Source organism: Schistocerca cancellata, chromosome 1 (genome assembly GCF_023864275.1).
Source record: "Schistocerca cancellata isolate TAMUIC-IGC-003103 chromosome 1, iqSchCanc2.1, whole genome shotgun sequence".
In the NCBI taxonomy this organism is placed as follows: Eukaryota; Metazoa; Arthropoda; class Insecta; order Orthoptera; family Acrididae; genus Schistocerca; species Schistocerca cancellata.
Window position 1 is genome coordinate 667,308,422 of NC_064626.1, and position 16,915 is coordinate 667,325,336.

Genomic DNA, 16,915 nt, shown 5'->3' on the forward strand with positions numbered 1-16,915 from the left:
GAAGATGAACAATACGGAATTTGTATTTACTTCGTTGGATAATGCATGAAAATGCAGTGGCCGAAACTCGGGGCGGAAAAAAGAAAAAAAGGTTTTGGCGCCAGTATTTATCTTTGTGCCCACAAAGCATGCTTGTGTAGCGCTACATATATTCGACGGCAGAAGTTAGTTGTGGCGGCACCTACCAACATTTTTCAGAACTTCCGCTTGCTTTGCACTCGATTCTAAGCCGCAGGCAGTTTTTTGGATTGCAAAAACCGGAAAAAAAGTGCGGCTTAGATTCGAGTAAATACGGTACACAGGTCATGGGAATGGCGATATTTGTAATTACTCTTAACTTCCTGACATTCTTAATTTCAAAGCTGTATCATATTGCTAATATAATTAGATTTAAAGAACATGCTGTCTGATGCTGTAATATTATTATTTTATATAAAATTATGAATTGTGGTGGGTTCTAGAAGTCTGGTGACTGAATAATGACAATGTATAGCAGCTGTATCAGTAAAGGTGACTAATGAAACTGGGTAGTTGAGTTTTATTAATGGAATACTGATAAATTTGAACTGCAGAAGAATATTGAGAATATTTGAGAAAGAACAGAAAAAAATAAAAGAAGCAAAGTCAGGATTGTGTCAGTTTAAATTACCTTATCCTGAGTCTAAAAACTCTAGCTAAGAATTTTGATTTAACCATATGCATCCAATAATTTAACCATAAAATATAAAATGAAAATTTTATTTTAAGTACAAGAATCTTACAGGTAAACCAGGAGGACCCTGAGGCCCAACTTCTCCATCTCGGCCATCTTCACCTGGAGGTCCTCTTGGGCCAGGGTCACCACGGCTGCCTGAAAAGTAGGGATTTAAACATATTTCTCATTCATGTGTACAATGAATTCTGTGCACTCAGGTCTAATATCTTAAGTCTAATCTTCAAAGATTAAAGAAGGTTGCCAATAAAGAGCTGATTTATTAAAAAGCTATGGAAGTGAATGTTTCAACATTATATATATCACTTAAATGACACTTTTTTATTTTGTGTACCTTTTCTCTGTATCTTAAATTTGTCAATAAGACCATAAAATAAAAGACTAGGTAGAAGAAATAATATTACACACAAATTTAGCTCACATTGTTTAAAAATATTCCTACACAATTGGCCAAAAAACTTCGACACAAAACAAATTCTGATTTCAGTTACAAAATTTGATGTTAATTGAATCAACAGCTCTATCAACCAAATATTAGTAAAATCATTAATTCTATTTTAAACAAACTTGTCTTAAGACTCATTCATCTTTTTGACATATATTGTATTAACAGTAGCAACTTATAAACTTACTTCGCTTTCTTGCACTATATAATAACATTAAACTGCTCTAGGAAAAGCTGTGACTGCTGCCAAATTTGAACAGGCACTTCACATGTGTTAAGTCAATTCTGTTCCACCTATAATCTACATAGATATAAATGCCTTCAGTAAGTGCAACACAATGTGTTGAAACTTTTGACATTAAAGCTGGACACTATCACATAGTACTCTTTAATTCCATCACAAACTGGGTAACAAAATAATTAATATATTTGAAGTAATTACTGTTTCAAACATTCATAGTGTGTATCACTATTGATAATAAGTTCTGTGTCAAAAAGACACATGTCTAAATTTTACATAAACAAACTTTAAGTAACTAGACACACTGAATAGTTCATAGTGTACTGACTGCAGATTAAGAAAATTGAGGCAGAATAACTACAGAACAGACACAAACTAATTGGAAACACACTACAAAATCATTACAATCATAACAATTTTAAATGTAATATAACTGGTAAAGTCTTTGTATTTTTCAGAGAAGATCATGAATCATATCTACTACTAGCGTAGCCCCCACTGCTTTACTTGTTTAGACTGCTTGGTCTGCAAAGACTTTTTGGTTTTCTTTAATTGAATTTTTATGTTGTTCATGAATTGCAACACCTTCCAAACTTTTGACATTAACTAGTGCCATACAAGCGTGAACTTTTCCAAACTTACTTTGCCCAAAAAGTGATTCTGGTAGCTGGGATTGGAGGTCTTTGTTAATCCTGCCTTCCATAAAAACTTCCGTTCCCTAACACGTATTTTTTTAGAAGTCCAGTGCCAGTTTTCATAACTTTGGCTTTAAATGTGTTTCAATATGATGAAATATTTTCATAAAAATTTTCATCGCCTATTTAATGCCCTTGTGGTTTAATAAGCAAAATCACTGAAATAACAATTCCAATATATGTTGCTTTAAAAATGCTTTAGTAGCACTATAACAAAGATCTATTTTCAAAATAAAATTTCACTCACTATTTTATGGCCTTAGTGACTGAATCTCCAAAAATGCTGAACCACATAGTTTTTATTTCTGACCAAGAAACCACATATCAGTCTTCATAGTTCTAGCTTCAAAATTGTCTTAATAGCAAGATATTTTCGAAAAACCCTTCAGCCCCTTATAGGTGGAGTATCAAAGGATCCATTTTTAAACACTGCCTTCAGTATAAGATCAACACCCTCGCCAATTTTCAAGTTTCTATCCTTAACAGTTTGCGCTGGGTGATGATGAATCAGTGAATCAGTCGGGCTCTATTTCACCCCCTTACAGGATGAATTTCCAAAAACACTGAAACACATTTTTTTAATTTGAACTGAGAAGTCAAATTTGAGTTTTCACAGATTTAGATTTAAAAATGCTTCCTTAATTAAAAATTTCAGTAAAATGTTTCATTCCCTATTTCCCCTTACGGGTTGAATTTCCAAAATCACCGAAATGCGCATTTTTTAAATTTGTAATTGAGAAGTCAAATACCAATTTTCATAGATTTAGCTTTAAAAATGCTTTCATAATCAAATATTTTCATAAAACATTTCAGCCCCCATTTCAACCCTTACAGACTGAATTTCCAAAAACAATTTTCTTATTTGTAAGCGAGAAGTCAAATATCAATTTTCATAGACATGGCTTTAACAATGCTGTAGTAGTTCTTTCATAATGATGAAAAGACTTTCATCTATTATTTCACCCCCTATGGGTTAAATTTCCAGAAATGCTGAAACAGGTATTTCTTTACTTCTGACTAAGAAACCAGACACCAATTTTCACAGCTGTAGTTTCAAAATTGCCTTAATAGTGACATATTGTCAAAAAACTGTTCATCCCCTATTTCACTTCCTTAGGTGTGGAATTTTGAAAAATCCCTCCTTAAACATCATTTACAACATAACATCGACACCCTCTCCAGATCTGAAGTGTCTATCATTAGCAGTTAGGGCTACACGATGATGAGTCAGTCAATCAGTCAGGGTATTTCCTTTTATACATCTACTACAATGATTTTTTAATAGCTTTTCTGCATGCAAAACTGAGAAAGAGAAGGCAATGATCCATTACTGAGAATGAAATCGAGACATCATAACTCAAGACATAACCTCTCATAATATATCATTCCTAGCCTCACCATGTGGTCATTCTCTAGGCTCTTGGGAGAGCCCATTCTGGCATCTGCTAAAGAAGAGTTTGGTCTAATGTGAAGAAGACAGGTTTGCCTTTCTGTAATCCATCTAAGTGGTTTATGGTTGAAGATGACCATGCTGTATTAAGTGCACAGAAGACAGGTGTTCACCAAAACCCACTGAAAGTAAATGTGCAAGAAATCTTGGCAGGAAGCAGCAGTATGCAAAGGAGTGCTGTAGGACGAAATATGGAAAGGCCAATGAAAATGTCAGCAGTCCTCCCCTGAGGCTGATTGGATGTAAGGCCTGAATAATAACACAACTGCAAAGAGCTTCTGGGTACTCATAAAATAGAGAAGCTGGCTAGCAGGTGTAGGAGGCAAGTCATGTGTTTTTGGGGCTAGAAGTAATGTAGTAAAGTGTTTAACATTGTAGAAGTTGGGAGTTAGTGATCAACAGTGAAGTTAAAACATAGAAAGTGGCCACAAGAGTGCATCATATACAGTAGGTTGAGTGCTGGGTGTTGCATTGTTGAGTTTATGCACAGTGCCACAGTTACCTCTCAACCTTCTGATGTGATGCACTCCTGTGGCCGGACTCACATTCGGAGACCAACGGTTCAAAACCCATTACCCCAGTTCATGTTGCATGCTGGTATATTCTGTTTCTGTGCACTATCTACGATTATTTTTCTGTGAAGAGTTGTATAAAAACAGCCTTAACACATTTTCTGTTTCTTTCTGCAAGGAAAGTGTACTGAAAGTTTCTACATACCTGTTATGTACTCTATAAGAGCTTAATTGGTCTACTTGACTTTCCTCTGTAACACACTTTGAATTTGTGGGGGAAAAAACAACAACAACAACTTGTTTAGGACTGATATGTTTATCTTTTATTTTTAGGTGATTCTTAAGTGCTTGTCTCCTTCCTACATCTACTGGATTACTCCACAATGCACACTTGCATGGCTTGCACAGAACTCATGAATCACCTTTACTGCATTTCTCAACTGTTCCAGGTGTGACCTGTGCTAGTCTCCAGACTTCATTCATCACTCGAGCAGTTGTACACCATTGCTAAGAATTATATCACTATAATCTGAAAGGAACCTAACTGCTGTACAGTCAACCAGGTTTTTTTTCTCTTTTAAGCACCATTTCACAGTATGTCTTTTCACATTACAGTCCTACAATTTTTGCATTATCACACAATTTTCTTTTCTCCCAGTTTTAGATCCAAAGATGATCTGTGCACCAAATCAAAACCATTACTCAAAACAATAAAAAAACATAGGGATATGTAGATATGTTTTGCTCTGTTAAGTAAGGATGACCAAGGAAATGATGAAAGAACTGGGAAGTAAAGTGCAAGTCTTTTAATATAGCTTTCATATATTTATAATTTCATGCAAGTAGCATCTGTTTTACGTGGCAAAGAAATCTTTGCAGTGAAAGAAGTCTTGATCAAATGGAAGCCAAATATGAATTGCTGTTGTTGCTCTCTCTCTCTCTCTCTCTCTCTCTCTCTCTCTCTCTCTCTTTCTCACCCAAAATTCACTCCCTCACACTGTTTGTTTGTTTGGGCAAATAGTGCCAAAGTGTACATAGGGCAGCAGAATCAAAATTGGATGATTATTATTTTAATTTTTTCACTGTATCCTTGTGTATCACAATTTGTTTGAAAGCATTTTAAATTATTTGGTATGGGTAAAAAAGGAAATTATTCAGTTAAGGGAGATGAAAATTTAATTCTGATGGGTGGCTAGAATTAAGAAAAGGAAGAGCATGAAAAATAATAGGAGAAGACAGCGTGGGAGAAAGGAATGAAAGAAAAAGCCACATGGTCTAATTCTGCACAGAGCCTAATTTAATCACCACTAACACTTTGTTTAATAATCATGCAAGAAGGTTGTACACATGGAAGAGACCTGGAAACACTAGAAGGTATCAGATTTATTACACAATGAGCACAGATCTGAAACCAGATTTGCAGGGGTAGATGTGGGACTGGACTCAACTTATTAATTATTAAAACATAATAATTTGCAAAAAAGGCAGGAAATTAAGGTGATGGGACCTGGATAAACTGAGTGGACTAGAAGTTGTTCCAAGTTTCAGAAGGAGCATTAGGCAACACTGGACTAAAACAGGAGGATGGAATACAACAGAAAACAAATGGGCAACTTTGAGTGATGAAACATGGAAGACAGCAGACGATCACATAAGTTAAATGACAAAGACTAGTAGAAATCCTGGATAACTCAGGAGATACTGAATTTAACTGATAGTAACAGGGATAGTAGCAGACCTATCCTGTCTTCACATTAAGGCTACCGTGGGGAGGGGGGTGGCGAGGAAAAGGAGTGGTAAGGGCAGGGCAGTGTGCTTATATGAAAGCAGATGTGACATGTGCAGAAATCTTGGCAGCACGCAGGGGGAAATGAATATCGTCCAATTAGTGCCAGTTTTCTCCTCTACTGACAGTACCAAGAAAAATCATTTATCATGGCCAAACTGTAAAAAGAGTGAAGGAAAGGAAAGGGAAACCACAGTTGACAAGTATGTGAGACATGGTTGGAGCCTATCCCCAATGTTATACAGTCTGTACATTTAAGAAGCTGTGAAGGAAATCACAGAAAGAAATTAGGAAATGGTACTGAAGTTTACAGAGAAGAAATAAAAACTTTGCAATTCACCCATGACATTGTAATTCTGTCAATGATGGCTAATGGTTTGGAAGAGCTCTTGAACAGACTGGATAATGCTTTGGAAAGAGACTATAAGATGGACATCAATAAGAGTGAAGCAAAGGTAATGGAGTGAAGTCATATTAAATCATACGATGCTGAGGAAATTAGATTATGGAAGGAGACACTAAAATTAGTAGATGAGTTCTGGTATTTGGGCATCAAAATAACTGATAATGTCCAAAGCAGGGAAGCTACAAAACACAGACTTGAAAAAGCTATGAAAAAAATTCTGAACAAGAAGAGTTTTGTTAACATTTAATATCAGTTTAAGTATTAGGAAGTCTTTTCTGAAGACATCTGGGTAGACTAAATAATAAATGTAGAGGTACTAACCAAACTGGGAAAAAAATCAATTTATGGCACAACTTGACTAATAGAAAGAATCGGTTGATGGGACGTACCCTGAGGCATCAAGGGGTGTGTGTGTGTGTGTGTGTGTGTGTGTGTGTGTGTGTGTGTGTGTGTGTGTTGGAGGGGGGGGGGAGCAATTGTAGGGGAAGACTAATACAAATGTATGTATGTTGCACTAGTTATTATTAGAAAAGGAAAGGGCTTGTACAGGATATACTAGCATGGAGAGCTACATAAAACCAGTCTTTGGACCCAATACTGTAACAACAACAAAAACATGAGTAACATTACAGGAGTAAATTGTCTTGAGACACTGGTATACTAATAACATGTGTGTGTATCACATTTCTTCATCCTAAATGTGTATATTTATATTCAAAACGTTTTTTAAATTTTATTTAGGGCAAAGTTCACTCCAAGCAAATGGAAAGTTATCTAACATCTACACAATTCATTATCAGAATGATTAATAAATATATCCAGAAAACAACAAATGCCTAATAATATGGACTTTTGACAATTTTTTACCAATAACCTTCAGAATGTAAATTGTTATTCCAATGGAATACACAAACTGTGATTGTGTAATGATTTTATTGATTGTTACATTAGCATAAGTCACAAATAGCAATTGCCAGGGCATTCAGATCAAATAGGTTTTGGTAATACACATCTGTTGTGAGAACAAGCATACCTGCAAGTCCCATGGCACCCCTATCTCCTTTCTCACCCTTAGGACCAGAGTCTCCTGGTTCACCTTTTGCACCTGGTTCACCAGGTAAGCCTCGTTCAGCTGCCTCACCAGACATTCCCTTGCGACCCTAGTACATATTTTTGTCTATAAGAATACACAAAGCTTACAAATATTTCTAATATCAGCATATTTCTACAAAGTTGTATCGAATACTTTCCCTGGAAAGATAACTTAATAGATTACAAAACAATAAAATGCAATAGCATATTTTTATATATACTCACATATTTTATAGAAAACATTTGTGTAATTTACATTTACTCAACATGTTCTTTTATTTGGAGGTCCCATTATGAGAAATTTAAATTGTAAACATGAGATGTGGAGAATAGCACGTCTTGACATTTCATGTTGTCCTATAATGCTAAAAATTTCTTGCTAGCCTATAAGATACCATATATAGAATAACTGCTGTGAAAAGAAGATACGTAAGTCACTTAGCAGTAATATTACCATTTACAAATAAGCTTAACAAATGGTTGTTTCAGTTTGGAAAACTAGTAACTTAGTAACAATAGATATAATGACAGCCTTTTATGAACATACAGTGCAGGAAGCCATTTCATAATAATGAAGCTGAAAATAGCATTAAAGTAATTATTGTGTTAGCTTCTGCAAATATTAATGGAAGTTCAGCCGAACAATTATGCAGATTTTTTTTAAAAGAATTTCTTAATTTACAACCAGCTTATTGAAAACTTATGAAGTATAATGGAACTAGGACTCAGTTTAGAGTAGACACAAGCCAAATAATTGTACTTACATCAACTGCATTGCCACTTGCGATGTGAGGAGTTGTTTGTGTTTTGCGTGGTTAATCAACTCGACTACAAACTAATACAAAAGGTTAGTGTGGGAAGAGCCTTGGGTGAAACAAAAGACACACATTAATAGAAACTACAAACAAATAACAATTTCAGCATAGCCAGGAAAATAAAACTAAAAAACTATCTACAAAGGTAATGAAATGTGTGGTGATCAAAAGTTTACTAACACAATAAAAATCACAAAAATGAAATAAGAAAGAGCTCTGATTAAATTCTGGTTAATCTTTGCTGCCACCACCATATCAAAAGTACTTTTATGAGATGAGGACAAAAAATATACAAAAAATTCCCAAAAAGTTTAAATAATAGTGAACATTAAATCAGCTCAAAGAAACTAAAGAAATTTAATTAAAACTGAGCCATGAGCACATGAGTGGATCTGGCATAGGATAAGCATGTGCAAGGTACCCCAAGCATGCTTCTGCACAAATGGCATGCATGCTCTGTCATCTCAGTTGTGCAGGCTTACCCTCTTTCCTCGTTTGCCACGAGCCCCTTTCTCTCCTGGTAGGCCTGGTGGACCAGCAGGGCCCATCTCACCTTTTGCTCCCCTCGTTCCTTCTGGTCCTATACATCATAAATTGTGAAATCACACATGGGCCATCCAACATTAAATACCCCAGTCCACAGGTAAAAATAAAACAAAAACAATTGTAAAACTGAAAACATTTCTTTAATCTTACATTACATGGTCCTATTTATTTTCTCCCAAGCAGTTGTGCTGTAACTGACAATAATGTGACAAAAAAATTATGTTGGTGCTATTAAAGGGGAAAAGAAAATATTGGTTTGAGTGTTAATGTGCCTGTTGCCCACACAATGCCTATACTGTATTGTTAAGTCACTTCTGTTACTCCTCCTGTTATTTGTATTCCACCTCAGAATTTTCAGCATAATAGTGGTATTTACATTTTGTGTCATAGCAAATAGTTGATGTACCCTTAACTTTTAATAGGTAAACACACCACTGTGGAACAAAAGTTTTCCTGCAGCTGGCATTTACACAAAGAAAGAAATAGTGAATCACAGTGGTACAGAACTCATAATCAACCCATTAAATGTTCACAAACATATGAATCTATGACAACTAGCATGCATTTTATGTGTGTTAAATTGGAGCATGAATTATAAAATATCTGTAGCTAGAAGAAAGTCAAGAGACCAAAATAATATTGAGCACTACAGAAGAGAGAAAGGAGGATATCACTTGTCTATGAGAGGGAATTGCCACAGAATAAGAAGGAAACCTATGCCTGACAAATATTGTACACTAAATGTCAATAGCAATATTTGTTCATGTCAGAAAGAAAACATTATTGAAATGATGAAAATACAAGTCAGAAATAATGATAAACAGAGCAAGAGACAGATACATCGTTATTAATTTTATGATATTTGGTTAATGAAACAGGCAACATCCTTAACTATGATCAGGAAGAAGAATTTGTAGATAACAAAAACTTGCTGTCATCAAGTTTTTTAATTGTAGATGCTATTCAGCTTCTGCAGAGTTTATTAATATGGAAAATAATGAACACCACACTTCATTAATTTTTTTTGTGATGCATGAGGCCACTGAATATTGAAGCACATATTAAGAAAGTGCAGAACAGTGAATCAAAAATGCATGTACAGCCAAATATCGTACCACACAGTATGTGACTCAGTACCCCATCAATACTCATTAATGAACGAATGATCATATAGTGCATCAAATAAAAGTTGTCACTAGATTGAGCATTTCTCGGTAGGGGTGATGCAAGGTGATGTCTTGGATGGAAAGTTATCAACAGATACAGATAAAACTTTAGGCATGTCCCATCTAAGTGCATTGGGGTCCTTGCTGTCCATGTTGTTATGATCTAGCAGACTATATTAATATTAACCTCAGATGTTTACAATTATGCAGATACCTATAGGGAGAGGAAAATTTTGTGTAAATGCTAGTGCAAAAAAATACTGCAAAATCAACAGTTTCTTGCTATATAACATGGAATCAGCACTTTTACAAAATGTCCAGAAATTTGGCATTTTCCTCTTTCTGTTGAAATACAACAGACTGAAATTCTCCAACTAAATAATACAACACATCTGTTTAAAAAAGAACACAATACACCATAATCTTGTTACACAGTTGTATTGAACATTTATGATCATGTGTCAGTTTACAACTAATATTACTCATTTTCTAACAACATTTGAAGCAACATATTTATGATCAAAATAATGTAATCAATTCCTCAGAGTGTAAACATTTTGCACATTGCAAGCCTTCAGTATAACTCGAAATATTGTTCTTTGCATAAAATTATTAAACTTTTGCACATCTATTGTAGGGCATTAAAATACTTAAATTGCTTTAACCAAATTTATAATATTTCTAATTAATTGTTAAAACCTCTCATTTTATGAAATTTTGCACAGGTCAGCTTTGCATTTAACAGCACAATTTACTCAAAATGTGTAACTATTTTCTGCTTAATATATTGTCAGAATTAAAGCAATTTGGACCAACTCAGTTTTATTGTACAGCACAAAAACTGTAACTGTAACAATACAAATGTACTGTAATTAAAATATAGAAGGGCCTGTGCTAGGCCAAAGAAGAGGAAGCAGGGAGTAAGAGTAAGGTGGAAGTTGCTAGAGAGAGTTGTTGTAAAAGTTGTGAGAAGTGATTGTTCATATTAGTTATAAAAAGTTTTAACAAATGAAGAAAATATGAAACCTGAAAGTCAAAAATTATTTGAAAAGTATAGAACCCATTTCCACATCATAAATACATAAGACCAAAATGAAAATCCAGGTTCACTGAAGAAAAATGAGGAATAATCACTATCAATGTCCATCTTCAGCATTGACTCTTTGAGTTAAGTACTATACATAAATGTCACATTTCTTGCTCTAATGCTTTGAAGACATCACAATTATTCCATTTTATTAAATGAGAAGACAGCAATGTATAATTAAAATTCGAGTCAGTTTTTATCTATACTGAGGGCAGGGATGTTACACCATGTAAATATGTTGTTAATCAGATGGCAGCAGTTTGTACACACTCTTAAAATGGCTGTTCATTCCCTGTTTAAAGACTACGGCTCAAGATTTGATGTCAAACGAAAATACATTATTTCCAATGTAGTCCACCCTAATAAAAGTTCCAGCTTTTTTATTCCAAATTAAAAAGAGTTTGAAGACTTTTTCATTATTGTAGGAAAAGTGAGTTTTGGTGATGAAAGCAGCAAAATTTTGACAAACATGAAAGGGCAAATGGTTTGTGCAGACGTTTAGGAAATACTGACACACAATAAATTGCACCTTTAAACTAGGCTAACAACTCTTATGGCAATAAATCCATGCAGAAAACTGTTCACAGCCATAGGTTCTTGTTTCAACTATAGGACAATAATGATGAACTTCATTAATACTGACATGTCAAAGAGTCTTTTATGTGTACCTGGAATTTCAGGTCTCAGCCATGCACGTATTCTGAAGAGATACAAATCCCTTCATAATTTAGTGAAAAAGTGACTTTCCATGCCAGCTGGAAATATGGATAAAATGCCTTGTGTTGTACTGAAGGCAGTAAGTCTTCCATCTTCAAGTACATACTCTGGGCAATTGTTTTTATGATACAGTTAAGTGTTGATGGATCAGCGGTATAATGCCCTAGAACAGAATTTTGAAGTTATCAGAATGTTTGCTTTTCAAAGGATGCAGCAGTGCATGGCTGCAGAGTCATTTTTAAACTGATAACATTCAATGTGTTTAACATAAATGACTTCTTTTTTCTTAATACAAATCACCAAAAAATAGCACCAAAATTGGAAAAAAACAACACTGAACACAGTAACAAGTGACAGCAAAACTGACTGAAATATAAACTGAAATTGGCAACAAGTGACATTGAAATTGGTAAAAAATAGTACCACCATTGATCAAAGCTAAATGATTTTTTCTCACCCCTAATTTATCGATAATGAAGTAGTATCTGAAAATAGTTGCACCAATGCCCAGTTAGGCGTTGATTTGATTGTCAAGTGGTGCAAAGATTGACAACCTGTTTTAAATGTACAAAATGTAAAATTGTGCACTTCAAAAATCCACAACACTTGACTCCAGTATTAATGAATCATAACTGGTACCAGTCAACACAAGGAAGTAATTAAGTGCTATGGTTTGTGGTCAAATTAAATGTAGGTAAAGTAGGTAGCAGACTTTGATCCATTGCTATGACACAGGGAAAATGTAGTTAGCCTACAAAAGCAACTGCTTACAGGAAACTCATGTGACCTATCCTGTAATATTGCTGAAGGTAAGACCTGTACCAAATACAATAAAAGTAACAGGATACTGAATGTATACAATAATGGGCTGTATATATGGACTCAGGCCTATCTAACTGATGAGAGTCAGTCAAGTAAATACTCATGAACATTATCTGACAGACACTTGAAGGTAGATATCAAATATTCCATGAAAGCCTACTTCCAATGCTTCAAGCACCAGTATTAACAAAGGAATCTACAGCTTCCCAAGTATTGTTCTCATAGACACCATAAAGATAAAATCAGACTAGTTGCAACAAGCACAGAGCCTTTTAAACAGTCATTCTTCCAGAGCTCCATACATAAATGTAAAAGGAAGAACTCTTAACACTTCATTTACGATGGAATAAATGTAAGTTAACACAAGTGAACCTTTAAATGTGAACTTTTTAGGTTAGGCTTTACCGTGACTGTTATTGACATTAAATGAAACAACAGGTTTACTGTTACCAGTCACTGTTTATTTATTTCCACAAAGCATTTCAAAGGTTTAAATCTCCATCATCAGGTAGATTTACATTTGTTAGTATGACGTGTGTGTGTGTGTGTGTGTGTGTGTGTGTGTGTGTATGATTTTTTTGAGGACCTTGTGGCACTGTCTAGTGGGAAACAAAACATTATTTCAGAACATGGTTTTGGGTTTCTTTTGACAAAAAACTAAACGTATATCTAACAGTAAAAATAAATTATGTAAAATAGAGTACCTCCAGTGGTCACAGGTTCCTTGCATCATCGTAACACATCACTCATATACTGTCAGTGAAAGAAACCTGTGACCACTGGAGGTACTCTATTTTACACAATTTATTTTTACTGTTAGATATACATTTAGTTTTTCGTCAAAAGAAACCGAAAAGTATGTTGTGAAATAGTGTTTTGGTTCTCCACTAGATAGTGCCACAAGTTCCTCCAAAAAAATTGTAACACAACACACATCATACTAACAAATGTAAATCCACTTAATGATGGAGGTTTAAACCTCTGAAACATGTCGTGGAGATAAATAAACAGTGACTGGTAACAGTGAACCAGTTGTTTGATTTAATGACAAGTGAACATGCATTTGTAGACAATTTACCATTTTTCAATAATAATTGTCACACAGGTTTCACTTGACAACAGCACAACTTACAGCCACAATACAAACCTATTATATTCAAATAGCATTGTTCTGCATGGCAAGTATCCTGTTTTTGAAGAATAATGCAATATGACATAGGAAAAGAATACTGTAGGAGTCTTATTTGCATGTAAGTTTGAAACATGTGGAGTTAGTGTGTTGAACACTGAATTACATGTCCACACTTCATTAACATTATTACAAAACTATGCACATACGTGAGTTGACACTGTTCACTAGATTCTCATTGAAAGTGAGCGAAAATTTGAAAGGTGAGCACTACTTATCAGCAATCAACATAACCTGAAGGAAGGACAGCATTACACTCAAGTTGATAGCACCTGGAGATATTTATTTAGTAACTATTTTGCCTTTCAGTAGATGCTGTAACTCAGACAGTTTCTGATGTCGTCAGTGACATAAATGTAAAGTTCTTGAGGATTCTGCTAAAGTACTTGTTAGGAAGATGTCAATAAAGTGCAATCAGTGAAATGTGAAATGCACATGCAACTTGTCACATAGATTACTTGATCAAATCGGCTATATACTTTGTTAGAAAAAGAATAGTATGATTTCAGGAAATAATTTTTATCTGTTCAGTTATTACAACAAAAACCTGTACAACAGCAGTAATCATGAGGCATGTAATTACAGTTGCCATGAATGTAAGAAACATGAATTATAACATCTGCCATACAGTTTTAATTGTAATCAGTGTAACAGATACATATTCACACTTGTTTACTGTCAAGGCAATTTACCATGATGTTCCTTTTTAATAAAAATAAATAGAACGATTGTGCTTATTCACTCTGTTACCACCTTATGTAAGCTTCTAATGATGTTATCATCTTCTCAGTGAGGCCTATGACTGTTTTGTCAATTTTATGCCAATCACATTTCTTTTTCTTTAGAATCAGTGCTGTGAATCTCTTGTATTCCACAAGCACCTATGATATTTACATCAACATTAGATTCTCTTCAACTACTATGCAACTCATGCCAAAAACAAAAGAAGTTCACATGCAAAATAGCTGATGAATGCTCTCTGCATTGCTACTGTTGATGCAGAGAAAATGTGAATTTCCTTTGATGGTTTGCTATTAGAGCAACAACCAGCAGAACACAAGTGAGCATCAGCAAACACATAGTGAACACAACCAAATACTGTTCACTCACCAGAGAGAATTCTCATTTGCTGATGCTTGTTCACTTGTGTTCACTCTGCTGTAGAGTAGTCTTAGTACAAGCTACAATTGGAAGTATCCTGTCATGAATTTCACAGTTGTTTGCAAAGTATGTATGTTTATGGAGATAAAGATTTAGATGTATATAGCAGAGACATGAATATAGAGCAATTATGAGTCATTCTAGCTTTTCATTCATTTTCTTTACATAATTTAGGCAACAAAAAATTTATAGCAACCATTAAATAAAAAAAAATTGTGTCAGGACTTTGCCTGATGTCTAAAATGGACCTATGAAGATGAAAGAGAAAGAAGGTTGAGAGATGGAGAAAGAGATAATTGGAGTGAGGCAGTGAGCAATATTTAGACTTCTTGTGGGGGGGGGGGGGGGGGGGGGGGAGTTAAGAATTATCCTCTTTTATTGTAGAATGTCTAAGGCTTTTGGTAATGTTAGACATATCCTCATGAATTGTGCACTAATACAATGGTTACTCAGAAAGTAAGGTCTAATTTCTTATAAAACATAAACCATCACTGATTTTTTCAAAAAACTGTTTTTTTTAATTCTTTGCGTGTTTCCCTATTTTTCTATGTAGCTTCCATATTTGTCTAAAGATTTGTCATAATTTTCTACAAGCTTTTGTATCCCTAAGTCACAGACATCTGCCACATATGATGATAACCAATCTTTACCTGCTCTTTCACCCATCATCTGTTACAAAGCACTTGCCACTGAAAAACTCGTTGACATAGTAGAACAAGTGAAAATTGCTTGGTGCTAAGTCTGAACTGTATGGTGGGTGGAGAATCACTGTTCTCATACAAACAGTATGATCAGATTTTGCATGTCAGTGGCAAAATAGGTCTGGCATTATCATGCAGTAACAAAACTACAAACGTCTAAAGGTCGTGTCAGTTACTCTGTATTACATGTCAAAGTTTAGTCAGGACAGACAGTAAGTGGCTGCATTTACTGCTACCCCTTGCTGCATAAATTCAACTATCGAGATCCTATATCTGTCCCAAAACATGGCTGCCATAACCTTGTACACTGAGATTGTCTGCTTGGCCTTGACTTTGACTGGTGATGTCATTTGATGCCATTCCACTGACTGACGTTTAGACTCTGTAGTCATGTGAGAAACCAATGTCTCATCACCTGTGATAATGTTCTCTAAATACTGACCACTTTTCTTATGATATCAGTCCAAAAAATCAAGAGCACAAGCCATTCTTTCCATTTTGTGTTCTTGTGTTTCTCAGTAAGCAGCCTGTGAACCCAACATGTGCAAAATTTGCAAAACTGCAAACTTTTGGAGACAATATTGTGAAAAGTTGTTCTACCTACATTCAGAAATTCCAATGCTGAAGTTGAACTTGTGACTCAGTCTTCAGGAATCTTTCCATCCATGGCTTTGACCAAATCTTCAGAGATCACTGATGGTCAGCATGATCAAAGTTCATCACAGACACTTTTCCATCTATCCCTGAAAGCTCTCACTCATTTATGCACTTTTCTGTCACTCATTACATTGGAACAATACACTTTACTTACCCATTGATGAATTTCTGTTGCTGTGTTATTCCTTGTTATCAAAAACCAAATCGCTGACTATATTTCACACTCAGCAGGCTGACCATTTGTTTTAAACATGTTGAGCTGGCACTATAAACAGCACACTGTGGCAATACCAATGAGAATGGTGCTATCTGATGAGTAAGGCTTGCCAGGAGTTGCTACACATGCATGTTTCAATGTTGGTGTGACATTCTATTAGTTATGGAAATTTGGACCTTACTTTCTGACTCACACATGTAAATACACATAACAAGACACACTGGTGAGATATTGCTAGACACTCCCATAAACAAATGGACACAAAAATGCTAGTTTTGAGAAGCAAAGTTTTCTTCCCTCTGGTAAAAGATTAGAAATGTTTGGAAGGAATATGATCAAGGGAAATACATCAGTTTATGTTTTTATACCACATTTGTTGTTCTACATCCAGAATTGATTCTTCTCTCATCCTTTCCTGCCATTTCCACTGATTGATTTTCATGTTTGCATACACCTGTTCCCTTTGACATCCTCCTCTCAACTTCCAATTGAAGGAAT

General features: G+C 34.9%; 1 protein-coding gene across 1 annotated transcript in view; it reads right to left on the bottom strand.

Moving 5' to 3' along the window:
• Positions 1 to 16,915, bottom strand: part of LOC126092594 (collagen alpha chain CG42342-like) — a 614,083-nt gene that overhangs the window by 412,287 nt on the left and 184,881 nt on the right. The window contains exons 11-13 of the mRNA XM_049908319.1: positions 8,637 to 8,734; positions 7,281 to 7,407; positions 762 to 850 (exon numbers count right to left, since the gene is read on the bottom strand). Of these exons, the coding sequence (XP_049764276.1) occupies positions 762 to 850; positions 7,281 to 7,407; positions 8,637 to 8,734 (314 nt within the window). The remainder of the gene's footprint in view (positions 1 to 761; positions 851 to 7,280; positions 7,408 to 8,636; positions 8,735 to 16,915) is intronic.